Below are 26931 nucleotides of genomic sequence, written 5' to 3' on the forward strand. Positions count from 1 at the left end.
AAGATAGTATAGGTCGGTTAGTTGTTGAAAAACACAAGGCAGCGGATATAGTTGGTTCCTCTTTAATCAGAGCTCCGTTTTGACTCACAGCTATGGCGACCATGGCCTCTCTCGCCGTCGCCGCCCCCAATTTCACGACCTCCTTCCTCGGCAAGAAACTGTAAGCCCCTCACTATCTCTCTCTGTTTCTCTCTGTGATTCTGTAAATTGATTTCGATTATTTTTTTTGTTATTTCTAGTAGCTTTCGTGAAAATACGAAGCTGCAAAAGAGTTGCTCCTTCCTGCGAAACCCTAGGTGTGCAGCTACATCCTATGGAGGTATTCCTTTCGACCTTTTTTTAGATGTATTTTTACTGCTTTGATTATGTTAATTAGATTACGCAATTGGATTCGGTTTTATTCTCCAAATGAAAGTTAGTGAAGAATTTGATGGAAATTGCAGGCTTCAGCTTTCTCTAGGGACAAACGAACTTGGTTTAGTCTGCACGAATTGATTCAGTTATTGGTTGAGAATTAGTGTGACAGTGTGATGTCTATTCAGGATTGGATAGGTTGTGTTAGTACATTTATATATGTCGAGCTTTTGAAGCTCCTTGTGAGTGTGTTGATGCCGTAATATATGGTTTGGTGATTGCTGGCCATTGTTAATTTCTTCTCCGCATTTTATAGGTAATACTCCCAAGTTCCCTCGGGTCAGTGTTTGGGATCCATATAAGCGTCTTGGTGTGAACCAGGATGCTTCTGAGGAGGAGATTTGGGGATCGCGCAACTTTCTATTGCAACAGTATGCGGGACATGAGAGAAGTGAGGAGTCAATTGAAGCTGCTTTCGAGAAAATATTGATGACAAGCTTCAAGCAGAGGAAGAAAACAAAAATCAACTTGAAGAGCAGGTTAAAGAACAAAGTTGAAGAGTCTCCACCTTGGGTTAAGAATTTGCTCAGTTTTGTGGAAATTCCAGCCACTGAAGTTATTTTTAGAAGATTGTTCCTCTTTGCATTCATGGGTGGCTGGAGTATTATGAACTCAGCTGAAGGGGGACCTGCTTTTCAGGTTTGTTCCAACTTTTACACACTGATCAGTAATGCTCTTTTGTTTTATCATTGTGCATCTTATCAGTTCTGTTATCAGAGTGAATCTTCAGTCATACTAATAAAATGTAGGATAAGTTGGTGAGATAGGAAGTATTGGACCTTGAGATAGACCTAGACCTTTATGCACTTAGCTTACACCGCCTTTTGACAGCACTCGAGTGTCCTACTAAATAATATGTGAATTTTAGAACTGCATGCTTCAAGTGCTTTTCTACCATAATAGATACTGCACTTTCCTCATTGCTGATAAATACAGGTTCAAATATGAAATATCATCTATATTTGGAATCTTGGTGCCCCTTGTTCTCTCACTTCTCTGTACTAAATGAAATATCTATTACTACAGGTGGCTGTGTCCTTGGCAGCTTGCATATACTTCCTAAATGATAAGATAAAGAGCTTGGCCAGAGCTTCTGTTTATGGGTAAAATTTCTGTAAATACTAACCGTGGCTATAGTTCTCTGCTCTCTCCCTCTTCTCATCTCATATTTACACAATGGTTCAATTGCAGACTTGGAGCACTCGTTGCAGGTTGGGTGTGCGGTTCAATCTTGATTCCAAATATTCCTTCAATGTTCTTAAACCCGACTTGGACTCTCGAACTTCTAACGTCACTAGTAGTTTATGTGTTCCTGTTCCTTGCTTGCACTTTTCTCAAGTAAAACTATTTTGTCTGGACACATCATTCGAATTTATGTTATTCGGTAGGTTGCAAACTGAGCCAAACTCCATTTTCGATATATCGAGGTCTATGTTTTGGGGTTCTCTGAAACTTGGGCTCTGAAACTTGGGACTTGGGAGTTTGAAATCCCAAATTCCCAATTGTGCATCTCTGTTACAATCGTCTTCATCAAATGGCTCTCACGTTAGAGTCATTCTTTCTGACTAGTTGGTTCTTTGTTTATGCACATTCATGTACGATAACACTGGATTTGATGAGGACAAACAGACGTAGGTACTAAACAATATAGTTCCAAGTAAATTATACGATGCAATGATTTTGATGAGCTTGAACAGACGTTACAAACTGAAAAAAGTACTAAACAATATAACTTCCAAGTATATCAAATAACTAGGTTCTGCAGTGAAGATGAATGTAAAAACAGCACACCTACACGGCTACACGAATAAGAATAATTCTAAGTTACATTGGCTAAACAACAACTAACTAAAATCAACGCTAGCGTTCAAGGCCCGCGGAACTTGCTGTTGTTGTAAGTGCTGAAGCGATTGTTCTTGGTAGCACAGCAGCCAACGCAGTAGACAAGGGTAAGGAGCACAAGAATACAGCAGTTGAGTATGGCGAGAGACCGCCACTGCTTGCGAATGTTGGCCAGAATTCCTCCTTTGCATGACTTGCAGTCGTAGCACAACCTGCTCTGCTTGTTACTCCAAGTTAGGCAGTCAGTGTCCGGCTCTTTAGGTCCAGACTTCGGAATCGCCCAGTATGTTGCATTCTTGAATTCATATCCGCAGTAGGATGGTGGCTTGCAGCAACCAGACTGTTTATATCAAACACACGTAAAAGCTTATGATTAGTACAAAGTTCAAGAAAGCATGGCACATTTTCACAATGTATAGAAATCGCATATATATGGATATACACTATACAAGTACTAGTAAAAGAAATTCATAAGGATGATGAATCCTGATGCATGTATTCCATGCAAAACTTTGTCCACCAACAATTAGATTCTAAACTTGATAATTTGAATGAATATTTTGCATACAGAACCGTAAATCGCTGACCGTAAATATTTTGCATACAGAACCGCAATTCGTATCGAACATAAAAAAAATCAGGTATATGAACATTGCACACGACATTACAATTACAAGGGGAATCACAGAACCTAAATGATCAGTTATCAATTTTTCAATAGAAACACAAAAAGAACGAAGAATCCTATCTCCTTTTTCGACTGCATGATAGTGATGATTCAAGCAAATCTACTCGGATAAACTTTACTGATTACCATATCTTTATATTTTCTTAATAAGTTAAACTCGAATAGCAATTTAAAACCTCAGTAACTATGATTAGATCACAGATATCACCAGATATCACATAACTTAATTATATACCAAAGTCCAACTAAAAAGTTCGTCCAAAAATAAATATATCAGTAAATTAAAAAGGGAAAAAATCCACATACCTGAATCGGAGACAAGTTCTTCCTATAAAAATCGGCCTGAGTCTGATGAACATCGCCACCGAGACTCTTACAAACCTGAGCATCCACTAGACAACTCTTGATCGGCTCCCAGTTTTTCCCATTAACAACGTAATGCTGAAGCCAATGCGAGAAGTCTCCGACCTTGTACTCCTTGTACCCTCGTCCCGACACGGCCTGTCCGATCCCCTTGTTCGTCACGAACAGAGCGAACACGGTGAGGGCGATGAATCCGAGGATGAGGAGAAAGATCAAGACGAGGTAGGTATAGAGGAGAGAGTTGAGTTTGCAGCACGAGCCGGCGAGGCCGAGGAGGGACACGACGACGAAGACGAGTCCGGCGAAGAGGAGAGGGTTCTGGAGGACCTTCTGGCACATGGTGCCGCCGTGGAGGTGGAAGTAGATCGACGCGCCGATGGAGGCGAGTCCGAGGAGGAGGAACATCGCGTTCAGGATCCCGATCACGGTGTTGCTTATACGTAACATTGTGAAAAGGTAAAACTAGGTCGCAGGTTGTCTCTGTCTTGTGAGAATTGTTAAATCAAACCCTAGGATTTGAGAATGAGAGAAACAGAGGAGACGGTTGTGTATTTATCTGGATTTCTGGAGTGAGAAACTGTTTTATAGAAGGAGTTGAACACCTACGTAAAACGGTTGCATTCGGATTTTGAATCTTGGTTTTGGACGTGGACAATAGGTGGCGGGTGGAGAGGATGACACGTCATCATTGCCGGTTGTGTGAGAGGGGTGAAAGGACCGAAATGGGGTTGGAGGGGGATTTGAAAAGGGGACGTGGGATAACCGAGTCTCGTTCATGTACGTAGTGGACGCCTTTTGTTTAGAGGCGACGGTTAGGGTTTGGTTGACGGGAAGCTACGACTAGTTAAACCTACTACTTGTTTTGAATATACTTTGTTTGTGCTTCGTCTGTTTAGGTTTACACTTGTCGGAATATACTTTTTTCTTCTTCTTTCTGTTGTATCTGTGGATCAATGTGCCGGAGAAGTTGGGTATTTGGAGAAAGAGAGCGAGCTAGGCAGGACCGTGTGTAGAAGGAATGGTGTGAGAATGGTTGGTTTGGCATTGGAGAAGTGATTATTTTCGGAGGATTTTTGACTACTTGATGCGAATTTGGGACATCTGTCTTTATGATACATGGAGGGTCGAGATCAATCGATAATTGTTTGTAGCTTGTAGAGAACTTTGATATTTGGGGTTCGTGTTTGAAGTTCAACCTTATATTTTGGTGGTGTACTGATGACAATTGTTGGCTAATGATGAACAAAGCAGTAGGTCGTTATGATAGAATCGAAAGAGATAGGAGTTAGATTCTTGAGGTGGAGTTTTTGTGGTAATTTGATCGGGGTTTTGTAGGTGTTAGATTGTGATAGGAAGAAAAGATGGACATAAGAAGGATGATATGATATGATACAGCCTCCATTTGTAAACTTCTTTGTCAACTATCTTCTTCTGTTATTGGTATGTTTTGCTTCCTAGAATATAATCATATATAGCATAATCTGTTTCATGCAAGGGAAGTATGAATACATAATGTGCGGGCTTTGATCTTCAGGTTAACATTTTCAAATCGATTGATTTACATGTCTCGTGAGTGTGTATGTAACTATGTACGTTGGTCATTTCTACTAATTTTGTATAGACAAGGAAAGACTAACTGAGAGCTGCTCTAGCCCTACGTGATCAAACCAGTGAACAAACTAAACCTGATCGACAATATAAAGATCGATCAGAAAAACGTTTAGCATAATTCATTGTCCTTGCTGGCCATAAAATTGCGACACTGTTGGGAAGAGATAGTACTATGAGAAGCGGCTTGCATGCAACACTAGTACAACTGTGTGGGATTAATTTCGTAGGGTTTAGGGTTAACATACATATCAATAAGCTTGTTGATTGGGAACTCATGTAGGAACTCGATCAGGACAGTAATTCAGGTGCCTAGCTTCTCCATGCCATTATCATAAAAGGATACGTACATCTACAATATGTACACCTGCATTTCAGGTTTCTCTTCATTGTCGAATGATAATGATATACCTACGATAGTCATGCAATCAATCAAGAGATGCATTATTCAAGATCTTACTCGGATTACAGGTTAGTGAAGTATATATGAATATAGTGATGAATTTACCGTCAAGAATGAATGAACCTCAAAAAAGACTAAAATCATTTTAAAACTATGCATATATATATAATTAATCTCAGTGGCCGTATTTACATGTATCTTACAATGTTAAGTTATGATGTTTATAGCTACTCGTATGCAGCGGAAAAAATTATCGTAACTTTTAACGACACATTGTGTTCAAACTTTTCTAAATGTTGAAGATTATTTCTTTAAATTTGCATCATCATTCATCACATTTGAAAGACGATTCTAAGATTCTGATTGATGCCTTAAATCATCACACTGAAGTTCCATGACGGAAGTTTCTCGTCCAAGATCTCAAAAACTTAGTTGCTTAAAGCATCTCCAATGATCTTGTTTATTTTTTTTGTCAAATTTGAATTTGACATCTTACATGGCAAATGACATTTTGCTACAATTTCTCCTCCAACCAAGATGTTAAATATATGTATTATTTTATTAAGGGAGAAAGAAGAGAGAGAAATAAATATACAGGGAAGAAGAGAGAAAGGGAGAAGGAAGAGAGAGAAAGAACAATAAAGAAAAACAATACCATTCTCATGGGTTGTGTCAAACTTGACAATGTATCTGAAAAATGTCAATCACGTGTCATTCATGTGGATTTGACACTTTGGTTGGAAAAGATTGCATTAGTCAATTATTACCGTTGCTCTGTGCACCTGACAAATAACCTGATCGTTGGAGATGCTCTTAGTTTGAATTGATCTACTTTGTTTATGTGTGGATAGAAACCAAGTTCTTGCTGATGTTAGAGCTAATTTAGGCCATTTCTTTCATTCTTTTATTTTATGGTCGAATCAGTTACCTATGTTGATACAGTCTGCCTTCTACTTTGATCAAATTAGAGGTGGGTGTCGTTGAGGTTTTTTGTTGTTGTACTTTTTTTTTTCTCTCTTAAACAAAAAAAAAAAAACAACGCATTTGAAAAGAAAAAGGAAAAAAGAAGAAGAAAACGAGAGATGTATATATGCCTATACGGGTCCTACCCGCTTCCTATGCCAAAACCCCAAAAACCCAGAGTCGGCGATGCAGAGACAGCTCTCAAACAAGCTCAGTTGGAAACCCATCTATGGGTTTGCTCAGTTCACTCAAAGGGTTTGTCTTTCAGTTCTTATTTTTTCCACATAACCTGAAACTTGGTTGATAAATGGTTTTGGGTTTGATTGGTTTTGCAGAGAGCGATGCACGATAGGAACAAGAAGGCGATGGAGTTGATAGCCAAAGGGTGGAGCGCTCTGAAGGAAGTTGATAGAGTCATCGACTATTGCGAGCTCAACGATCGCCGACTCATTCCTCTATTAAGGGTCTGTCTCTAATTTACATGACTTCATTTTTCGGTTCATTTTACATTTTGAGGGTGATGTGGTGATGGATACTTTATCAACAATTAAGTATTGGTCTCAATACGTTTGAGTTGGAAAAGTAATGGGAACCCAGAAAGTTGGTGTCTTGATTAGTAATGTGAATTGAAGAGGAAAATGTTCTTTCCGGTTTTGATTTCCATGTGTTCTTAAGCGATTTATATGCTTTTGTGTTTATGAGAAAATGTGAGAAACAAAGAGGAACCAAATTCGAATTTCGGTTATGATGGTATTGGCTTTTGGTTTTGGGAGGGAGAGGGGTAATGTTTATAATGAAAGGGTACTGTATAAAATTCATGATTTGCTCGATTGCCATCATTAGTCAATTTGGTGTTGGTTGATTGTTGGCTAAGATCTAGGCTTCCAAATCAGAGGCAATATATGGAGTATCAATACACCCCCTCCCTTTCGATCACAGTATAAGCTTTTGTTAATGAAATGGGATAACAGAAAGAAAAAGTCTCTGTTCTGACACAATTCTTTTGATCGCATCAGGCAGCAAAGGAAAACTTTGAGTTGGCTCTAGAGACTGACAACTCTAATACCCATGCCAGGTATTGGTTGTCCAGATTGCATTTGAAATACCATGTCCCAGGGGCGTGCAAAGCGATGTAAGTGTACTTGCTGAGAAGTCTTGCGTACTTTTTTCTTCGTTAGTTTATGTCACTTCACTGATGGTGGTCTGCGTTCCCAACATTAATATTCTGTGTTGTATCATGGGGCATACAAGCAAATAAAAGGATGTCATGTGATTGATAATTTTGCTGTTTTCTTCACAACAGAGGAGCTGCCCTGTTAGTTGAAGCCGCAAATATGGGTGATGCAGATGCACAATATGAACTCGCTTGTCGTCTTAGAGTAGAGGTATAAACTCTAAGAAAGTTTTATCACTGCTGCTCCTAACAAAATTTGTATGTGAAGTATATTTGTTCTATCACTTCTATGTGTTTTGCTCCCAATCTGTGAATTTTGATGACTCGTGAAAATTTTTCCCTACTAGATCAATATTCTTTTGTTCCGGGTTGGAATTTTCCAATTGTTTTTATTGTACTTTCTTTTTCCTCTGATATTCTTAATCATTTTATTATTAATTTATGATGCTTACTTGCTTGGGTGCTTTTTAGAATGAGCATGTGCAATCGGATCAGCAAGCTTTCCATTATTTGGAGAAGGCAGTTGACCAGGTAGTTTTCAGAATGTTGTTGCATATAATAGTGCTTCCAGCCTTCCAGAATATATTTCCAAGTCTAACTGGAGCTCGGTATTCTTTCAGTTGCATCCAGGTGCTCTATACCTTCTGGGTGCTGTGTATCTGACTGGAGACTGTGTCAAGAAAGATGTTGCCTCTGCCTTATGGTGTTTTCATAGGGCATCAGAGAAGGTAATGCAGCTCCTGTTTCTGCTAACGCAGTTTTGGACCATGATAGTTATTGGGATTCATTATGGTAAACTATTGTCCTAGTTGGAGACTTCTGTTAAATTTGATCTGGTTTAGCAGTTATAGGTATTTGGTGGGCAGAACTGTTGATCTCTACATGGGCATAGGTTACTTGATATATTGTTTCATTTACCTACCTCATTTACTGAAAATGTTTACATATTTTGGCTTGAGCAGCACCGTCTTGTATTAACAATTGAGTGCTAACTGCTAAGCAGTCTGGCTCTCACTCCCTCTTATAAAAGGAAGTGTCATTTTATTTTTTTACAACTAGCAATATGTCATGCTCATAGGTTTGACTTTACTTAGAGATAGAATTGGATGCTATCCCAAAGTGAGAAAGAGAAACATAAATTGGGGGAGATAACTATTTGCACACCATTGAATCAGTCCAACATGGTTATTATCTACAAAATAAATCTTGATAAGTTTGTTCAACAAGTCTGATCCTCTCAGGCTCTACTGAGAATATCATTGTTTCTCCAACTAGATCGCTGTTTTAAAATGTTCTTTCTTTTAATAATTTTCAGGGTCATGCTGGTGCAGCTATAGCATATGGGTCTCTTCTTCTTCAAGGTCTGTTCTTCCCCACCATGCTTCTTTTGAGTACAGGCCGTAGGTTCATTTCAATGAGGATCCTTTCAATGAAGGGTGATTCTTTGTATGTATAAGGAATGATAGGATGCTTGCAGCCCGACTTGTATTTCATTCCCAATTTGTCATGAATTTTTACCCTTTAGTGGCATATTTGCATATCGTAGGTGTTCAAGTCCCAGAATCTGTGACAAAGTCAACTTCAAAAAGGGGTTCTTTAGCCAGAAAGGCAAGAAAAGATGCAGAAAGCCTTGTAAGAGACCAGGCAGGAATGGCAAGAGAGCGGTTTCAGATCGCTGCAAAAGCAGGATGTGATCTTGGACTGAAATGGTTGGAAAGACTTGACGAGGAAGAGAAGCATCTATTGACCGGAAATGAAATGGTAGAAGATGCCTAAGGAGGAAAGAAGGTGTGTTAATCGTTCACTATACCGACCAGACAAAGTTTGTGGAGTTATCCTCGCGCGTGTAATAACTGATTGGGGATAACTCGTATCATAAACTGATTTGGGTCCATGTATACATGGTACAAGCCAACAAAAGAATTCAAATCCTGCTCTACTGGGCATCTACTGGGCATGAAGCTTGCTTGAATATCCTCAAAAGTTGTTGTCATGATTCATGAATAACTGAAAATGTTATAGTGCATTTTGTATATATATATAAGTGCATTTTTGACACTTCGCAATAGCCAAATGCTAGCACCAAGTAATAGATTTTTGGCGAGTATTTGCTAGAGCTTTTTGTTCATTAGGATTTCTACGTAGTTTATTGTCCATTATGGATTCGTACCTACTATGGTTTCATTTTGAAATCCTTATAAACAAGTCTCTAATTATCTTCTAGCAATCTTCTCATTGTAAAGTAAGTATCCGTCGTTCCGTAAATACATCACCTATTGTTGCACAAAGGTGCTGGGTGTTAGTCTAGGGGAGAGAAAAATGTCTGCCAAGCCACAAATGATTTTTAATTAGCTCCAACATCTCATATAAACATCAAATTACATGATTTCGTTGTATTGTATTACATTATCTACGGTTGTAAAAGTACATACATATGTGAAAGTCATATCATGGAACAATGAAATACAAAAAAGAAATGCAATGAAGGTGAGTGCAACATGTATCATGTACAAGAGCAAAAAAAAGAGAGATTGGTTTCACCTGAGCAATAAAGGTTGATTTCTCATGAACAAGAAAGGTTGATTTTGTTATCAACAGTCATGTTCGCATAATCAGTAACTTACCAAGAGATTCATGGTCAGTCACTGTTAGATTTGAATCCAAATGGTGAAAAAATTATTTTTTAGTAGAGTTGTTTTGTTTTCAACCTTTAAGGAGACGTTTGGCAGGGCAGACAAGATTGGAATAGGATTTTATACCAGATTAGACTAAGACTAGATTGGACAAGAAATGTTAACAGGAAAACCAATCTGGTGTTTGTTTAACAAGATTAAGATCTAGATAACTACAAGATTTATAAAAATAAAAAAATTACAATCGGTAGAACATCTCTAAACCCATCTCAGTTCTAAACCAAGATTTGGATCAATTGGTCATGACAACAGTCATTCACGGCGGCGTTGACGGAGTATCGTTGGTGACGGCAGCGAGCAGGGAAGTGGTGACAACAGCGACTGGTCACCTTCACTTTTTCCGATTGTGATTTTCCGGTTCCACTAACTTCGCCGCTTCTCGAATCGTACTCCGATTCATGCACAAAGCTTATGAAACTCCAGAAATTAGAAAGGAAACCTAAACCTAGCGATGAGGATCCTCAACGACAATGGCGTTGCCGTCGGTAGCGATCTTGGCCTCCGATTAGCGATTGTTTCCCCTTTAAACACAACTCTAACCCCAGCCGCCACCACCACCGCGGCTTGCCAGATCGCAGCTCTTCGTCGTCGTCCTGCGCCACCGACTCCGTTCTCATCTTCGTCTTCTTCGCGGCGAGAATGGTGTTGCAGAGCTCGATGACTTGGTGTTCAGACAAACAAGGAAGTGAGAGAGAATATGAGATTGAAGATTCAGTTTTTTTTTTTTTCTTTTCCCTATGAGGACGAAGCCTTGAAATCTAGACGGATAAGAATAATAACACCTTCTCAGGAGGATTTGAAATTAAGGTCTGACAAGATTAAAATTTTCTGCTTATTCCATATCTGAACACCCAAACACAACTGCTAATCAGATCGGAGATAATTAATCTTGTCAGGGGCCCATATCCGGGCAAACAAACGGCCCCTAAATGTAAATAATGACTAACAATTTATCTGATCATCTGATGGTAAAAACATACCGTTGCGGTCTTAAACTGGGCCATGTACCCGAATCCAAACAAAAGCAGCCCAATAGGCCCACCTAAATCCCTCCATCAACCTGAAGTAGCAGTTAAAAGTACCCCACAGAGAAGAGTATATAAAACATGCACACCTACCTACCCAGCTGCCTCGCTTGGCATTCTCAACTGGCTCAAGAGACCCCTCCTTTATTTTCATCGCTCCTCGGCGGACTTTCCCACGCTTCTCCTTTTATATATCCTCCTACCTTTCCTCTCCCTCCAAACCCCTTCTCTCTCTCTTTCCTTTTCAAACAAACAAAAAATGGCTATGGCCACCCAACCCTCCACCACCCTCCTCCAGAACCCCTTCATTTCCTCCAAACCAAAGCTCTCCGCCGCCGCGATCCCTCTCCCTCCACGGCGCCGTTCCCTCTCCGCTCAATGCTCCGTCGCCGTCGCGCCGTCCGCCGCGGTTAGAGCTTCCAAGGAGTACAAGGTGAAGTCGGTGAAGGCGAGGCAGATTATTGACAGCAGGGGGAATCCGACGGTCGAGGTTGATCTGGTCACTGATGATCTGTACCGATCGGCCGTTCCTAGTGGGGCCTCTACCGGAATCTACGAGGCGTTGGAGCTTAGGGACGGTGATAAGGCTGTTTACGGCGGCAAGGGTGTGCTTAATGCTGTTAGGAATATCAATGACATTTTGGGGCCTAAGCTTATTGGCATCGATGTCAGGTTAATTTCTTTTTGTTTTTACTGCTTACTGTTACTTGTCTGGTAATTATTGTAAGCTTCGGTAACTAATGTTCATTGATCAGTATGAAATAGAAGGATTTGATAGTTAGTTCAAGACCGTAGGAGTGATTTTTAATGCATTTAGAGCTATTTACATGGCATCGGTTTTTTTTTACTGCGGCTTGTTTTAGTGGTTACTTTGCAGTTTACTGTCCCTGTTTACCTCATGGCTAGTTGTTGTTAGCCTTCATGATTATTTTGCTTGTCTGAATTGTATATTTTTTGTGTGTATGTATGCTGGTTTTGAAGTTTTCGCTCTTGTTGTTTTGTAGAAATCAAAATGCTGTGGATGCGGTCATGTTGGAAATAGACGGAACACCAAACAAGTCTAAACTGGGGGCCAATGCCATATTGGGAGTGTCTCTTAGTGTGTGCAGAGCAGGTGCAGGGGCAAAGGGAATTCCCCTGTACAAGCACATCCAGGAAGTGTCTGGAACAAAAGAGCTTGTTATGCCCGTTCCGGCTTTTAATGTCATAAATGGAGGAAGCCATGCTGGAAACAATCTCGCCATGCAAGAGTTTATGATATTGCCTGTTGGTGCCTCCTCATTTGCCGAGGCACTACGGATGGGTAGTGAAGGTTAGTAATTTAATTCTGTTTTACAGAAGTGATGTTTCTTTTTGTGGTAAATTTGTCTTAAATCACGACTTTACTCAAAAATGAGGATTGAAATTGGGAATCATTTTCAGAATACAATGTACTCGTTTGAATTTGTTATTTTGGTTAACTTCTGATATATAATTTAGTGACATGAACATCTAGGTTCACATAGACCAGAAAAGACTTGAATTTTAACTAGAGTCATACTTTAGTTTGTTTTCCGAATTTTTGGTAATCCACAGCTGTTCTTAATTGCATGAAACAGTTTATCACATACTAAAGGGAATTATCAAGAAAAAGTATGGACAAGATGCTTGCAATGTTGGAGATGAAGGGGGATTTGCTCCCAATGTACAAGATAACAGGGAAGGATTGGTTTTGCTCATTGATGCTATTGAAAAGGCTGGTTACACTGGCAAGGTAGGACCACAGTGGCCCCTGGCATTGTTGTTTTCTTGCGAATTGATGTGAACTATTGTGTAATGTGGAATAAAAAAAAATGATGCAGATCAAAATCGGAATGGATGTTGCTGCTTCAGAATTTCTCACCAAGGATGGCAACTATGATCTTAACTTTAAGAAACAACCAAATGACGGGGCACATGTGCGCTCACCTCAGAGCCTTGGCGACCTGTACAAGGAGTTTATCAGAGATTTCCCTATTGTGTCCATTGAAGATCCATTTGACCAAGATGATTGGAGCTCATGGTCTTCACTTCAATCTTCAGTTGATATCCAAATTGTAGGAGATGACTTATTGGTCACAAATCCAAAGAAGATTTCTGAAGCCATTGGGAAGAAGGCATGCAATGCCTTGCTTTTGAAGGCAAGTATTTTTATTGGATTTTTTCCTCTCTCTCTCTCTCTCCATGACATTCACATTTCATTTCCTTCAATCTTGATTATCATTCAAGTTTTGCCTATTTTTATCCATAGATGCGAAACAGTTAACAATCATTTATTCTTTATCACATTCTAGTATATCTGAGATAACTGTAATTGTAAGACAATGTGTGCTTGACTTGTCTTATAGGCTTATAGCTAATAATGGCATTTTGTGGGAAAGTAAATTAAAGATACAATTGCGTGTATTGATTGAGCTCATTTTCTTTCTATGAATTGCAGGTAAACCAGATCGGCACAATCACTGAATCTATTCAGGCAGCACTTGACTCAAAAGCTGCTGGCTGGGGTGTGATGGTTAGTCACAGGAGTGGGGAAACTGAGGATAACTTCATTGCTGATCTCTCTGTTGGCTTGGCCAGTGGACAGGTTTATAAGCTGATTTCTTTTCTACATATCTGTTCTGTATGATTTTGTTTTGTTGGAACTATGAAATTGATCCTAGCATGTTGTTTGTATACTTGTATAGATTAAGACAGGAGCTCCTTGCCGAAGTGAGCGTTTGGCCAAGTATAACCAGGTTAGCAAAAGCAGCGGAATAGTTCGTTCCCTACTGTGTACTTTTACTTGAGTTCCACATGCGAATAATAATAATTAAACCTTACTACCTTCTATAGCCGGTTTTTAATCTCCTGTTATCTGTTCCCAATTGGTTTCAGCTTCTGCGTATAGAAGAGGAACTTGGTAATGTCCGTTATGCTGGTGAAGCTTTCAGAGCTCCATGAGGGGAGGACTTTTACATGTTTCAGGCATGCGTTGACCAGATCATTCATCACGTTTTCTGAGCTTCGAGTCCAACTTGGGTTTGTGGGAACATCTACAGAAATTTTTGATAGAGGTTAATGAAGTGAGATGTTATTGGATAATTCCATTTGCCGAAACGCCCGGAATAAGACACCACAAGTATCCATTATCTATGGAAATGTTTGTAGGTCAATAAAGAAGTTTAGTTTTCTATAATGTTTTAGTGTTTTGTATGGAATTGTAGACTGCTGACCTTCTCGTCAAGTCATCGTTCCAACTCTGTAGCTGTTATGTTGTACCAGAATGTATTCAATGTAATGTATCATGTACCATATATTTGACCTCTACTTTCTTTTTACTTTTTGTCGAACAATTTAACCTCTACTTTAGATCTCATAATATATCGTTGTCTCTGCTGGATTAACACAGACATAAACGCTAAGCAATTAGTCCGCATTTTAAATAACTTTCAACTTACTGGCTAATTGGCCATAAGGAACATCAAAATGACATACCATTGCCGGCATAAGATTCCTGTACACAAGCAATGCTATAGAGGCAAAAGGAGATGGTAACACCACTGGCAAATCAAAATTGCAGTGTACAATCATAATACGTTCATTACGTTGTAGCTACACAACTATCTATCGAAGTATGCAAGAAAGCTGATCACGATTCATGAAAGCCTACACAAAAGAGCTTTTTTGCACAGTTGCAGCCCCTTAGTTACCTCTGTTTAGGCTTCTGCAGTTCGACTAAAAATGAAATGCATCGTAGGGTCCAAAACTTAACCATATACCTTAACAAGCATTGGCTCATTGAATGATCATCACTGGTTATTGATGAAGATTAAACCTGAATAGTCGGTCCAGTGTAGTTTCCCCCTCGCATATAGATATTAGGTTCTGTCTCAGCAAGCCATGCATAGTCCTCTTCTTTTGCCTTGTATACCTTAATTTCTGTAGCTGCAATTTATGGGTTAAGCAAAACCACTCTTATTATTATTTCATTTTATTGTCATCTGAATAAATTCACAAAACAAAGAAAGCCTATGACAAGAAATGAAATTTTCTTACGGAAGGCAGTATATGGGTAGTCACGGTAGTATGTGCATTTTCTACCCAAATCTTCATTGTAAGGAGGAGTGAGAATGTCAAGAACAGCACACGGTGTGACTGCAGTGAAAGAATGCAGATTCCCCCCACTATTTGGGTACAAAACTGATGTCCCACACGGTGCCGTCACAACTTTGTCAACTGCTAGCTTTGCTAATCTTACTGCGTTGGAGAGCACACAATCAATTACTGCATATTTTGACCTTAGACCATAAAGTACAACATAACAAAGAAAAATCTATAGAGAACATTGTGTTTAGGAACTACAGGAAGAGCAATATGAAAACATTGTTAAGAAGAAGAAACCATGCAAAAGCTGAAATGACAAAGCAGACCTGGAAAATTATTTGATCCCTTGCTTTCCAGGGAAGGTTCCACCCAATCGTAAGCTCTCACATGCAAAGAACCATACAGAACTTTGCTAAAAACAGTCATGCCAGGGTGATCATGAAGTGGAATGGCGGAGGAAGTAGGGAAACAGAATATACACATCTGCATATAACCATTTACCTAATCATTCAGTAATAATAGAACAAAACAAGAATCTTAATCAATTCTTAAGTGGTAACTCCGCAAACACAGATGAATGGTGATTCCCACAATGATATCATGGACAAGTAAACACGATATAATCTACATAATATCAAAACTGTATTAAAAGAACCTGAATATATTTTACATGTGAATGTATGTGTGGTCAAGGCACTAAGAACACAGTTACCGACAATGCTTTCAAAGTTTCAAAATAAAAAATCAATAACAACTTGGGAAGAAGAAAAAGGAAATCGTAGCAGCATTTCTATCTGGTAGTAGAAGTGATAGTCGTAAGTAAAAATATGCCCTTTCTGTTAAATGCTTACCGTAAAAGTATCTCCTTCATACACGTTCAAGTATGTTATTGGTTGAGTCCATCGAGAAACCCTATTTAGATTGTCAAGTCTGAAAAAACCGAGCCCTCGATCATCATCTGGATTTTCCTCTTGAAGTCCAACATCAGCAGGATGGACTGTGTCTGCAAAGTCGTCAAGGAACGATAATTCATCATAACAAATAGAAACTTCAATACCGTTCTGACTCAAAGATCTTAACTTTTAGATTTAGTAAACTTTAAACAGGAATTATCATCAAGAAATAAACCTCTATAAAGTGTAGTGAACACAAATACAATCAGATAAAAGCAAAGACATTTTTGTACATTTGGCCAATCTCTGCTGAATACTCAGTCAAGGTGTTCCTAAATACACCATCAATCTATATTAGAGGTAGCTCACATCAGTTTGCATTACTATGATAACATATATAAGGAACAAAACTCCATCCACACGTCGTCAGAAACAGCAGATAAAACAACTGTCATTCTCGATTTAATTGGCATATTTCCCGGTTATTGTCTTTCTTTATAGAGCTGAAAACAATGCACACATCAACGACATCATATGATTTAAGTATGCTTTGCAGACCAACCTTAATTGCTCTAACTTCAACTTCACTTACTTCATACCAAACCATTTCACTATCACATCCAAGTTTCAATGTCAAGACTTAAGAGCTCACATCAAATTTCAGCACAATTTGCAAAACCCAAAACAAACTCCCAACCCAAAAACTCACACACTTGAGAACAAACAACTTCACCACAAGACCAATTAAAACAAGCAGAGAAATACCCAAAAGAGAAGAAAGCTTTTGGACAGCTTCGGCAGAAGGGGGAGCAGACCCCGAGGGCGTAAACGTCTTTTTACATAGTTCATAGATAGCCTCGACTTTGGAGCTCTGCCTCGCCATGCTTGTGTGGCTCCGAAACACACCGAAATTCACTCTCTTTTCTACAAAACTCCGAAACTTATCGCAACCCTTCTGTAACATTCTTGGCCTCTCTTCCCACAACACACCCAACTCTTTCTTTCTCACTAAATCGCAACCTGGTTTTTCCAGTACCACCTCTATCCACAGCCGTCTGATCCTTAAACACGTGGCAGACAGACATAATCCCACGTGTCCCCGTTGTGCAATATTTAACTACTGTATTTCATTTTCCAGAATCAAAATTCAAAGTCCTTCCCTTTCCCCAGAGACTAGATTTTTTGGGCGGGAAAATCCGAAACCCTAGTTCTGAAATTGGGGTCTGCTCTGAATGGAAGGGAGCGAGAGCGAGGCGGTGTATGATTCGGTGGGCCTGAACCCGCAGCTGTTCATCAACGAGGTCATCAACACCGTCGACGATTTGGTCGACGATGCCTTCAATTACTTCCATGAGTGAGTCTCTCTTTCTCTCTTTCGAATCTGTATTTGGATCAAAGACTCCGTTTTTTCAATGATTTCAAACCCAAAATGGTTAATTTACAGGGAAGCATCGACCGGTTTGAAAGTGCAAGGCACTGACAGAGCTCAAGATCTAGCCAAGGTACTATTTCTTTTTTCATTTCCAATTTTCTTTTGTGATTTCTTAATTTTAAACTAGTGAAATTAGTGATAAAAAAAAATTGTGGTTTCTTAATTTTGGATTCTTGTGGATGATTTGGGTTGAGGATTGTGAATTTGTGATATAGCAGGAAGGTGCAGTGTGACTGAGTTCTTATCGAGTGTTTATTCGCTTATCTGCAGGGTGTTAATGTGATTCGGAAAATGGTTCAATCGAATGTTGATAAGCGGCTGCTTATGTGGGAGCAGTACTGTCTTGACCACTGTTTTGAAGTTCCTGAGGGGTTTGTGTTGCCCAAAAGTGTATGTCCTCTTCAGTTGAATTTATGTTGAGTACAAGAAACTGATAACTTAATAATCTAAGAAACTGATTTTATAGGATGAATCACCTGTGGATAGTTCAGCATTTCAAAGTGCAGTCCGCGATCCAGAAGTGGATGCCCAGTTGGATTCGTTGAGGAACAAACTCTCCAAGGTAATTACAGTCGTGTAAGATGATCAGTTGTTTGTGGAACTGTAGTTTTGTTTTAATGGATATATGGTTACAGGTTGGTGAGGAGTCTGCTGCACTGAACCGAGAGCTCCAAATATTGGAACAACAGTCTGCTTCTAGTGACCGTTTATCTGCTCTTGTTAATGAGACATTGCAGTTATATGACCAAAACTCTTTTCATGAGATGTTCCAGGGTAATAAACTAGACACAGATTTGAATTATGTTGAATTTTAGAGTGCTCAGAGTCCATTGATATAGCTCCTTATGATCATATTTAGGAAGCATGGGCTTGGATGTATGAAGTTTTTTTTTTGTTGTTTTGTGTGTGTGTGTGATATAACTGCCTGTGTTAATACTAGTGAGTCACAAACAACTTGCATTTGTGTTAATGAACACCGTAAGTTCAGTAACTGCCTGTGTCCTCATAATTCATCAATTCATATTCCGTATCCTATTTTCCCTCTCATTCTGGAACTTACTTTATGTCAGTTTTTAACAGTAATCTATGCTTGGGATCGAATCATTGTTTGGTATGCTCTATGGGCATCAGTCTATTTAGAGCTTAGACATTACTCCTTATCAGCCCTATCGTAAGATTAGAGAACTGCAATCACTTGACTGATGTTGTTAGCTTGATGTGTGTTTTTCTTGTTCGTGTTGAGTTTTCTAAGGCTTGGTTGAGGATTTCTTGTCCTCTACTATTGTATGGCTAATTTACTGATCTGACTTGGAGAGTAGTCTAGCTGCTAGTTCCCAAATTGCCAGAAGTAGTACTTATCCTTTCTTTTGAGATTTTTTCCTTCTACAATTATGTGCAATACTACTGTATGCCGTTTCAAGAGTTGAAGACTACTGAACAGGAAAATCCTTATAATTCCCATATCGAGGTTCTGTGTGTATCTATCTTTTGTTGTTGGCTCACTTGGATGGCACTAGCTGTTGATGAATTTTAAATCAAAACTCATTATAAATTATTGTTTTGGGCAGAGATGGTTAAAACATCATCAGAACTTAAGATGAAAACTGCAAAGCTGATGACCAGAAGGGCTGAAAAAGTGAAGCAGAATAAGATAGATAGGATCTACAATCGATACAAAGATTCATCTGTGATGAATGACAGCAAAGGTAACAGCTATAAAATGTTCATGAAAGTCTGTGGTCTTGCTAGTGAAATTCAATATTAGGGAAGATTGCATTTCCATGTGTGTTACAAACTTACAATATGCTCTCTTTGCAGGCTTCTCTGGTTCAAGGTTGGAAGATCTTCAAGAATTCTTACACAATATGAAAACAATGTGAACTATCCGTACTTTTTTTTTTTTTTTTTCAGTCTTCCGCACACAATTTGCGCCATTTGACAGTAGCAACTGTTTGTCCATCCAGATCAGCAAATTGGCAATGTTTTTCTATAGTATGTATTGCACGAACATGGATTTTAGGCTGATTTGCTGACAATTATTGTGATTGTAAAATCTTATGCTTGTGAGATGCCTACTAATGATACTTGTGTTGACTTGTCAATGTTGTAGATGAACCCAGGTGAACATACAACAGGCATTAATACGAATGATAATCATTCCATACCCTAAACCCCCTTGCATAGTTGCATTTCTACATCCACAACCAAATCACAAGATCATCCACCAAATCACTACTGCCTAGGGGACTTTCTGAACTTCGTCATCTAAAGCAATCACTACCGGAATTACCGAATTGGTGGCAAACTACTTTCGTCACCCGTTCTGAAAATCTCGTCACCTAAGAAAAATTTTCGAGCCCATAAGTCCGGAATTGGGTGATCGGAGGTGGTTTTGTTTTACTTTGAGGGTTGAGATTGAAGAGAGGAAGAAGAGCAGAGCTGCGCATTTGGAGGCTGATGGTTTCAGTACGCTCTATGTTAAGAAAAAAAAGAAGGTCAAACCATGTCAAGCCCCTTCATTTAAGGCCTAAGACCGAAAATACAAACATAGAACAAATGCTCGTGTATAATTGACAACAAGAAGATTATTATCCAAATCAGTAGCTTTTCTCCTTGGAGAATGCAATTACAAACCAGTGATCAAACCGATAAATTGGTAACACTTCAATTTCTTTCCGGTAATTGTAGGCCTAATACTAATTCTCCATCTCTTACAGCCTTGAGAAGTGTACCTAGAATTTGAGATAATCAACAAAAAAACATCAACAATGCTCATGATAAATATATTCTTTTCACATGAGAGAAATCTTCAAATTAAAAAGATAAAATCCTTACATTAAAATTACAAGAAACTCTCAATGTTCAATTCCACATACGAGCACGGATCAGGAATATCGAAGTTCTTCAAGACCTGGATAAAAACACAATTTGATCAATTAAATGTGTAGATGAGAGTATGCATGACCAAAAGCTTTAGATGTTACAGACCGTATCCATAATCTTAGCAAAAGAAAACATAATGGTCTATACCTCAGGGTGCACAATACCAAAATTTCCAATTTGCTTCCCTTTATAATAGATGCTTGCTTGTAAGCCAGACAGAAACTCAGGCTCCTTCAGTAGGATGACAAAAGGGTGAGGGCATCATTATTACAAACCACAAAAGCAAGTGAAAGGAACCCTATAGCTAGAAGGACAATATACTCACCTTTGCATGCTGTAAATTATAGCCTGCATTGTCGCCACCAGGAACAAAAGCAGCCCCGAGTACTTCCATGATTCTATCCACCAGCCCATGAATCAACTGCAATCAGAAACCACCATGTAAGAATAAATATTTTCTCATCACCACCTTCTTCAACAATTAAGTTGCTAAGACCACAATCATGCATATGATATATGTCACAAAACTTGTGGCAGAATGCAGCAATTTAAGAGCTTGGATAGTAAAAGAAATGAGCCAACTGTTCAAGTTAGAGGTCTCCCATAACAGTTAATAAACATACTAATGATCGTATACTAGAGAAAATGACTTCGTTATACATCACTAGGATTTTGAACTTGTACCTCAAACCCAGAGCTAGCCCCACAGTATAACGCTGCTAACTGGCGCCGGTTTGATGCACCAACATCTTTTTTCTCATCCAATATAGTCACATCACCCACTTCAAAAACCTATATAGTGAAGTGAAACAAGGTAAATAATTTTGAACTGAGTTTATAAGAAAAATAAATCTAGTAATAAAAATGATGAGAACAGGCAACTAAACCAAAATGATGATCTAACTTATACCTTTATGGGCTTTGGGTGATCTTTGTTGTGACCCACGGATTTCAATATGCCAGGCATCAGAGTGGTCCGTACAAGCTCAAAATCAGATGAGCGAGGATTTCCAACAACCACAGCTTTTGATTTGTCATCTATACGACGTAACAAGTCAAAATTTTCTTTCCACGAGCACAGAATGAAATTCTGTACCTCCGTATACCCGTTCATGGCAATCTAAGACAAGTTTGCGGCGTCAGAAGTTAAAATAATAAAGAAGTTAAAACCATGCCTCCACTAATTGGAAGGACATAATTTATTAACTTATATGTTAATGACAATTTTGTGTTCTGTACCTCAGATCGGAGCATATCGCTAAGCTCATTCAAGACAAGTGGCTTCACAGAAGCAGGCCTTGTTCGTGGTATATTGTTATAACCATATGCAATTGCAACATCCTAAACAGACAGATCATGCCTTGTCAAGGAAACACAAGGATTTGGTGTACTACCAGAAACATCAAAATGAAAATTCAAGTTCTACCTCCATGACATCACAAGGGTGAAGGATGTCACTTCTTGTTGGAGGTACAAGTACAGTGATAATGTCTTGGTTATTGCCTGATGACTGCTGTGCTTCTAATTGCATCTTATTCAACAAATCAATGACCTACAAAGTACGAAATGATGATAAGGAAAAGAAAAATTATAATATATAGCGCTATAAACTAAACCGCTTAATATTTAAGAGCAGTAGTCTTTAGTTGCACTAGTACATTGGCATACCTCATCGGCCCCCAAAGAGAGTCCAATTTTGCGATTAATGTATGACAACGAAACATCCATATTGTAGACTGATAAATCAGGATATACATATGATTTTCCATCAGGATATATCACTTCAACAGGTTCAATCTCAAACTTTCTTTCACAATATGATGAAAATGCTGTCACCTAAAAAGAGTAAAAGATTATGTCACGACCAAAAAGTTAAAAAGAAATATAACTAGCAAATACATGCACCCATAATTTCAGCTTCTTACTATTGTGTTGAGGACAATCTTTGCCTTTGTCAAATCAGTCGCTGTACACTCTATGAAGACATTCTTTGTCTTCAAAGTAATCGCTGAATGGGCACCATTAATAATGGGAGGCAACGACAAAACAGTTCTGCCAAAATGAAATTCACCTATCAATATTTATAGTGCTGTGTACTGTAATGGATAGGCAATTATACATTCAGTCCTCTTTATGAAAGACAATTATAAATGACCATAATAATCAACGTACAAGAAAAATTTATTGTACCTGTTGTTATCATATATAACAGGGAAAACCTTGGAGTTCTCTATTATGTGTAGGAACTTCTTCAGCTTCAAATCTGACTAAAAGATGCAAAAGAGAAAAAGGGATCAAGTTACTAAAATTAACCCATGTCACATTATTACTAGCTCAATGAAACATGATACTCAAGGAAGTACACATTATTTACTATATTCCATTGGTCTAACAAATACCAAATTTTCATTCAGAAAGGGAAAAGAAAGAGAGAAAAAAAATGTATTGAACTCACTTTGTAAAATTCCATGAGCTCATCAGCTCTGAAGTTCTTCGCCTAATAAAGATATCAAACGGACATAAAATCAGTGATATCTATAAACGGAGAAAGAGATTGCAAAGATATATTGCATATAAACAACTAGTTTGACAATAGGACAAGGAGCTCTAGTAAAACAGCAGAGCTTCACTGGTTTACAGTATAAACGAGTACATGAACCAGATACCAAAAGCTACCAAACCTATAATAAATCCCAGATACACCTCAGAAATAGGTTGCCTGTTTTAAAACCTCGACACTATTTTGAGTGCAGATTATTAAATTAACAACTGTAAGACCCATATCTTTAACAGTAATTTAAAAAAAAAAAATCATTCAAGTGGAACCATACATGTAAACACTTCATCATTAACCAGAGAGAGCCATATTCAGATTACCTGTTTCAGTGGCACAAAACTTATGCTTGAAGGTGGCAGAGCCTGAAAATGGAAAGACAAATGTAAGCAACTAGTAGTATTGACACTGTACCCGAAAAACTTAGCACTCAAGAACTATTTCAGTGAGAACATGTGCATAGAATTCTTAAGAAGCAACAACTTAGGTGATCATTAACTATAGAACCGTTCAAAAGAGCTATTCTGCAAGTGCGTATTAAAACCATCACTAGCACACCAAACTGATTCAGTAAGCAAATGGTTTCAGGATTGGTGAAAATTTTCCTTTTTTCATTCCTAGAGATGAGAGTTGCAATATGAGATCTGAAGAACTGAAATAAATAGGGTCTGAACAACTGGAAAAATATTTACCATATGATCTGAAAACCTATAAGAAAATGCAGAAGACAGGAACAAGTATAACCAAAGCCCACCTCATATGAGAAAGGAGCTTGTATTGTGTCCAAATCATGAGTCCCAATGGCAACTAGGGTTCGCCGCCTGTAAAATAAATGGTTATATGTAAAAACTTTACTATGTAAGACACAGAAAAAAAAAAAAAAAGGGGTACAGAAGATAAATCTGTAAACAAGAACATTTAGTCAGAAAACATTACCGGCAGATATTTTGATGGAGCTTGTCTTGGAGGTCAATAAAGCTGTTATAGCTTGCTTCAGTGAATGTTATTCCTCTTAACACAGCACAAACGACATGAGGTCGAATCAAAGATGTCTGCAAGTGGTACAAACTTCCTTTGTAAAATAAACAGTAGCACTAAAAATAAAAAGCATCTAAGAGAGCCCTTTTAGTCTCAAACATAGCTACCTCTGGTTTCACATGCATTTTCATCATAGTCTCCTTGCTAATATTTGCCAACTTATATTGAGGAACCTCCTCCTTCTTTTCGAAGATACGGAGAGCTTGTGACAGCCCTTCAAGGCAAAGCAAATCGTATCTGCCCATAAATTAACAATATTTTCACTCCTCTACATCAATATCAGATTACAATTTCTCCAAGTACACCTCGCTACTCTGTATATTCAGCTCACATTGATATCGAAATCAAAATCTAACTCATCGAAAGTAACATTGAACCAATACATTATACGGAAACCACAAGTTCTCCATACCTATTAGCAGGAATGTCAATTTTGTATATAACTTCTTCATCTTCGTCGGCTTCTTCCTCATCCAGATGCTTCTCTTTCCTTACAATCGCTTTCTCAGTGGTCTAAAACACACGCATTCATAATCAGCAGAGCTCCAATCATATATCACCATTAGAAATTACAGAAACAAACAGGAAATCAAAGTGCTTACGACGTCGTCTAGCTCGATTCCGAAACGGAAGCACTCATCTTCAAACTCTCTCTCAGCTTTCTCGCTCACTTCCTTCTTCTTCAGCTCTTCCTCCGCTGCCAGATTCAGCTCAAAATTTACCATCAGTGAAAAACTTTTTTCACCGTCAATACTACATCGATATCAAAATAAGAGAGCGAAATCGAGTACTCACTGTAACTTTTGCCTAGGGCGGCGAACAGACGATCCCGTCCTACGCTGACCGTCGGCATGGTGGACTCCGCTTCTTCGTTTCTTTCTTCTCCGATAACAAAGAGAGTAGGGTTTTATATCGCATTTTGCAGCTTAGGAGTGAAAAGTCATTATTACCCCCAACTATCTGAGATTCGTTTCCGACGCGTTTCCGGAGTAACCCACCGTATCCGGCCATACCGTCACGTACCCGGTGATTTTTTTTTATGCTAAAAGATTATTACAAGAAAAAACCTCTTGAGCAACTAGCTCCAAAAAAATCAAAATTAATAGCCGAACTCACAGCCGGGGAAAACCCCACCTCCTAGTCTCACGAAGAATATGCTGAAAGCTTATATCTTGAAAGGAACAAGTAATCTTCTTGATGTCATGGATAATTTGAAAGAGCCTCCAGGGACAAACCTGGTGACTTGTTGGTTAAATATTTGTTCTCGGAAATGCGTCGGAAAATGCTGAAAACGCGTTGGAAACGTATCCGTAAATAAAATAAAATGGATTGTGGGGTTAATAGTGACTTTTGCCTTAGTGCATTAGTGTCCTCATCGTAAGTTTAATTGGGCCGCTGTAAGGAGTGGCCCAGGCCCATATCTCTTAAACCCTCGCAATAAAACACCTAAATCTCCGTAAGGTTTTCAGTGTGAGAAAAACCCTAGTCTCCAAGAGAGAGGAAAAGAAGAGAGAGAGAGAGAGAGAGAGAGATGGGCAGCGATAGCGAAATGGAGAAGTCACACCAGAAGGAGAGAGAGAGGAAGAAGACGCAGGCTCTTGCTCCGATTGCGAAGCCTCTCGCCGGGAAGAAGCTCGGGAAGCGAACTCTCAAGCTTGTCCGCAAAGGTATATACGCCGCCGTATTTATATATACGTATTGATTACACTGTGATTGATTTTGTGAGTGAAGTAAATTTGATTTGTTTTTCTGTGTGTTGTAGCTGCTGAACACAAATGCTTGAAGAGAGGAGTGAAGGAGGTGGTTAAAAGCATAAGGCGAGGTCAAAAGGGGTCAGTTTTCTTACTGTGTTTGTTTACTTGTTTTCGATTTTTCAGTAGGGAAAACTTTAGAAGATTAGATTGAATAGAAATTTAATAGCCCTAGCGTTGATTCATGTAAACAACAGTTACCTTTTATAATCAGTACCTATGCGATTTAATCTGTTAATTCTGGTTCATGAAAGCTGCTTAGTGTATAGATTGTTCTGGAGTCGGGTTACTATTGTGGTGTTTTGATTAAAATCTAATGATGGTGTATGCTTTTTCATTGTAATTGCAGGTTATGTGTTATAGCCGGGAACATTTCTCCTATTGATGTGATCACTCATGTTCCAGTCTTATGTGAAGAGGCTGAGATTCCATATGTTTATGTGTCCTCCAAAGAAGTAAGTTTTGGTTTAAAACAAGAAGTGCAAAACACATCTCTACATGTTCAACAACTAATTAACCAAACATAATTCTATCAAACTTTTCTGTTGAACTCTATCAACTCATGATTTTTGAAGATTTTGTCATTCAATAATACAAAAGCAGTGTTCTGATAATGTTAATGTCTACTTCAGGATCTTGCAAATGCAGGGGCAACAAAGAGGCCAACATGCTGTGTTCTGGTGATAACCAAGCCAACCAAGGGTGAGTTAGCACACGAAGAACAAGAGAAATTAAAGGCAGAATATGATCAGGTTGCGGGAGAAGTTTCTGAACTTTATTCCTCCACACTTTTCTGAAGGCTGGAAAAATTTACTTGCCCTTGTACTACTGACTATCTTGTATCGAGGTTTTTCCTTTTTAGTGCCTCTGAGTGCGCTGGGCTATGTAGTTTGTTTCAGAAAATATTAAGACAGAAATGTGTGTTTGTGTACCTATTGGAGTAGAACATCAGCATATTTGATTTTCTAATGGGAAGTATGAGATCCTTGTTTTACTCGTTCTTTTTCCTTTAACCTTTTTCTTTTAATGATGCTTCATCATAGATGTGGTTTCAAACATTATGAATACTCTAAGATGTCCACCTGAGAACATGAGTCCGTATG

At 38.6% G+C, this 26931-nt stretch overlaps 8 protein-coding genes across 8 annotated transcripts; 5 read left to right on the forward strand and 3 right to left on the reverse strand.

Moving 5' to 3' along the window:
• The first annotated feature begins 5 nt into the window (after positions 1–5).
• Positions 6–2118, forward strand: LOC101299001. Its single transcript, XM_004299208.1, has 5 exons — positions 6–160; positions 240–319; positions 671–1053; positions 1441–1517; positions 1606–2118. The coding sequence occupies exons 1-5, from the start codon at positions 93–95 to the stop codon at positions 1754–1756; spliced, it is 759 nt and encodes a 252-aa protein (XP_004299256.1). The 5' UTR covers positions 6–92; the 3' UTR covers positions 1757–2118.
• Positions 2119–2281: 163 nt separating this feature from the next.
• Positions 2282–3831, reverse strand: LOC101315057 (tetraspanin-11-like). Its single transcript, XM_004301038.1, has 2 exons — positions 3251–3831; positions 2282–2596 (listed from the first exon to the last, which is right to left on the reverse strand). Exons 1-2 carry the CDS (start codon positions 3752–3754, stop codon positions 2282–2284), a joined length of 819 nt encoding a protein of 272 aa, XP_004301086.1. The 5' UTR covers positions 3755–3831.
• A 2638-nt stretch (positions 3832–6469) lies between these two features.
• LOC101299298 lies at positions 6470–9520 on the forward strand. Its single transcript, XM_004299209.1, has 8 exons — positions 6470–6536; positions 6617–6745; positions 7298–7413; positions 7585–7666; positions 7927–7986; positions 8076–8183; positions 8771–8816; positions 9002–9520. Exons 2-8 carry the CDS (start codon positions 6623–6625, stop codon positions 9229–9231), a joined length of 765 nt encoding a protein of 254 aa, XP_004299257.1. The 5' UTR covers positions 6470–6536; positions 6617–6622; the 3' UTR covers positions 9232–9520.
• A 1762-nt stretch (positions 9521–11282) lies between these two features.
• LOC101299584 (enolase 1, chloroplastic-like) lies at positions 11283–14553 on the forward strand. Its single transcript, XM_004299210.1, has 7 exons — positions 11283–11845; positions 12178–12485; positions 12772–12926; positions 13015–13332; positions 13632–13778; positions 13879–13929; positions 14069–14553. The coding sequence occupies exons 1-7, from the start codon at positions 11433–11435 to the stop codon at positions 14132–14134; spliced, it is 1458 nt and encodes a 485-aa protein (XP_004299258.1). The 5' UTR covers positions 11283–11432; the 3' UTR covers positions 14135–14553.
• A 60-nt stretch (positions 14554–14613) lies between these two features.
• LOC101299865 (2-aminoethanethiol dioxygenase-like) lies at positions 14614–17525 on the reverse strand. The gene is made up of 5 exons (XM_004299211.1): positions 16936–17525; positions 16129–16280; positions 15604–15760; positions 15230–15430; positions 14614–15118 (listed from the first exon to the last, which is right to left on the reverse strand). Exons 1-5 carry the CDS (start codon positions 17132–17134, stop codon positions 15003–15005), a joined length of 825 nt encoding a protein of 274 aa, XP_004299259.1. The 5' UTR covers positions 17135–17525; the 3' UTR covers positions 14614–15002.
• On the forward strand, positions 17084–19482 carry LOC101315349. Its single transcript, XM_004301039.1, has 7 exons — positions 17084–17524; positions 17615–17672; positions 17873–17992; positions 18069–18164; positions 18238–18376; positions 19171–19308; positions 19421–19482. Exons 1-7 carry the CDS (start codon positions 17403–17405, stop codon positions 19480–19482), a joined length of 735 nt encoding a protein of 244 aa, XP_004301087.1. The 5' UTR covers positions 17084–17402.
• A 612-nt stretch (positions 19483–20094) lies between these two features.
• LOC101300147 (probable phenylalanine--tRNA ligase beta subunit-like) lies at positions 20095–24930 on the reverse strand. The gene is made up of 19 exons (XM_004299212.1): positions 24873–24930; positions 24680–24735; positions 24490–24590; positions 24185–24314; positions 23976–24091; positions 23794–23860; positions 23363–23404; positions 22941–22982; positions 22676–22752; positions 22411–22537; positions 22154–22321; positions 21912–22037; positions 21725–21826; positions 21396–21605; positions 21170–21277; positions 20811–20906; positions 20633–20716; positions 20438–20513; positions 20095–20334 (listed from the first exon to the last, which is right to left on the reverse strand). The coding sequence occupies exons 1-18, from the start codon at positions 24928–24930 to the stop codon at positions 20445–20447; spliced, it is 1779 nt and encodes a 592-aa protein (XP_004299260.1). The 3' UTR covers positions 20095–20334; positions 20438–20444.
• Positions 24931–25545: 615 nt separating this feature from the next.
• Positions 25546–26820, forward strand: LOC101300443 (H/ACA ribonucleoprotein complex subunit 2-like protein-like). Its single transcript, XM_004299213.1, has 4 exons — positions 25546–25744; positions 25840–25909; positions 26178–26283; positions 26461–26820. The coding sequence occupies exons 1-4, from the start codon at positions 25609–25611 to the stop codon at positions 26623–26625; spliced, it is 477 nt and encodes a 158-aa protein (XP_004299261.1). The 5' UTR covers positions 25546–25608; the 3' UTR covers positions 26626–26820.
• Positions 26821–26931: the final 111 nt, after the last annotated feature.

Source organism: Fragaria vesca, linkage group LG5 (genome assembly GCF_000184155.1).
Source record: "Fragaria vesca subsp. vesca linkage group LG5, FraVesHawaii_1.0, whole genome shotgun sequence".
Classification (NCBI taxonomy): Eukaryota; Viridiplantae; Streptophyta; class Magnoliopsida; order Rosales; family Rosaceae; genus Fragaria; species Fragaria vesca.

What these genes read in the sequence shown, in the direction of transcription:
- LOC101299298 (XM_004299209.1), top strand. Translation starts at nt 6,623, where the DNA reads ATGCACGATAGGAACAAGAAGGCGATGGAGTTGATAGCCAAAGGGTGG. An exon ending in TGGAGAAGGCAGTTGACCAG is followed by an intron (nt 7,987 to 8,075) that starts GTAGTTTTCAGA and finishes GTATTCTTTCAG; the next exon opens with TTGCATCCAGGTGCTCTATA. An exon ending in TGGGTCTCTTCTTCTTCAAG is followed by an intron (nt 8,817 to 9,001) that starts GTCTGTTCTTCC and finishes TGCATATCGTAG; the next exon opens with GTGTTCAAGTCCCAGAATCT.
- LOC101300147 (XM_004299212.1), bottom strand. Translation starts at nt 24,930, where the DNA reads ATGCCGACGGTCAGCGTAGGACGGGATCGTCTGTTCGCCGCCCTAGGC. An exon ending in ATTGACATTCCTGCTAATAG is followed by an intron (nt 24,315 to 24,489) that starts GTATGGAGAACT and finishes ATTTATGGGCAG; the next exon opens with ATACGATTTGCTTTGCCTTG. An exon ending in AGCTCATGGAATTTTACAAA is followed by an intron (nt 22,753 to 22,940) that starts GTGAGTTCAATA and finishes TGCATCTTTTAG; the next exon opens with TCAGATTTGAAGCTGAAGAA.
- LOC101299865 (XM_004299211.1), bottom strand. Translation starts at nt 17,134, where the DNA reads ATGTTACAGAAGGGTTGCGATAAGTTTCGGAGTTTTGTAGAAAAGAGA. An exon ending in AAAGCTTTCTTCTCTTTTGG is followed by an intron (nt 16,281 to 16,935) that starts GTATTTCTCTGC and finishes ACGACTTTGCAG; the next exon opens with ACACAGTCCATCCTGCTGAT. An exon ending in GGGATCAAATAATTTTCCAG is followed by an intron (nt 15,431 to 15,603) that starts GTCTGCTTTGTC and finishes TCTCCAACGCAG; the next exon opens with TAAGATTAGCAAAGCTAGCA.
- LOC101299584 (XM_004299210.1), top strand. Translation starts at nt 11,433, where the DNA reads ATGGCTATGGCCACCCAACCCTCCACCACCCTCCTCCAGAACCCCTTC. An exon ending in ACTACGGATGGGTAGTGAAG is followed by an intron (nt 12,486 to 12,771) that starts GTTAGTAATTTA and finishes TGCATGAAACAG; the next exon opens with TTTATCACATACTAAAGGGA. An exon ending in AGGCTGGTTACACTGGCAAG is followed by an intron (nt 12,927 to 13,014) that starts GTAGGACCACAG and finishes AAAATGATGCAG; the next exon opens with ATCAAAATCGGAATGGATGT.
- LOC101315349 (XM_004301039.1), top strand. Translation starts at nt 17,403, where the DNA reads ATGGAAGGGAGCGAGAGCGAGGCGGTGTATGATTCGGTGGGCCTGAAC. An exon ending in GGTTTGTGTTGCCCAAAAGT is followed by an intron (nt 17,993 to 18,068) that starts GTATGTCCTCTT and finishes CTGATTTTATAG; the next exon opens with GATGAATCACCTGTGGATAG. An exon ending in TGTGATGAATGACAGCAAAG is followed by an intron (nt 19,309 to 19,420) that starts GTAACAGCTATA and finishes CTCTCTTTGCAG; the next exon opens with GCTTCTCTGGTTCAAGGTTG.
- LOC101299001 (XM_004299208.1), top strand. Translation starts at nt 93, where the DNA reads ATGGCGACCATGGCCTCTCTCGCCGTCGCCGCCCCCAATTTCACGACC. An exon ending in TGCAGCTACATCCTATGGAG is followed by an intron (nt 320 to 670) that starts GTATTCCTTTCG and finishes CGCATTTTATAG; the next exon opens with GTAATACTCCCAAGTTCCCT. An exon ending in GCCAGAGCTTCTGTTTATGG is followed by an intron (nt 1,518 to 1,605) that starts GTAAAATTTCTG and finishes GTTCAATTGCAG; the next exon opens with ACTTGGAGCACTCGTTGCAG.
- LOC101300443 (XM_004299213.1), top strand. Translation starts at nt 25,609, where the DNA reads ATGGGCAGCGATAGCGAAATGGAGAAGTCACACCAGAAGGAGAGAGAG. An exon ending in TCTCAAGCTTGTCCGCAAAG is followed by an intron (nt 25,745 to 25,839) that starts GTATATACGCCG and finishes TGTGTGTTGTAG; the next exon opens with CTGCTGAACACAAATGCTTG. An exon ending in TTTATGTGTCCTCCAAAGAA is followed by an intron (nt 26,284 to 26,460) that starts GTAAGTTTTGGT and finishes TGTCTACTTCAG; the next exon opens with GATCTTGCAAATGCAGGGGC.
- LOC101315057 (XM_004301038.1), bottom strand. Translation starts at nt 3,754, where the DNA reads ATGTTACGTATAAGCAACACCGTGATCGGGATCCTGAACGCGATGTTC. An exon ending in AGAACTTGTCTCCGATTCAG is followed by an intron (nt 2,597 to 3,250) that starts GTATGTGGATTT and finishes TGATATAAACAG; the next exon opens with TCTGGTTGCTGCAAGCCACC.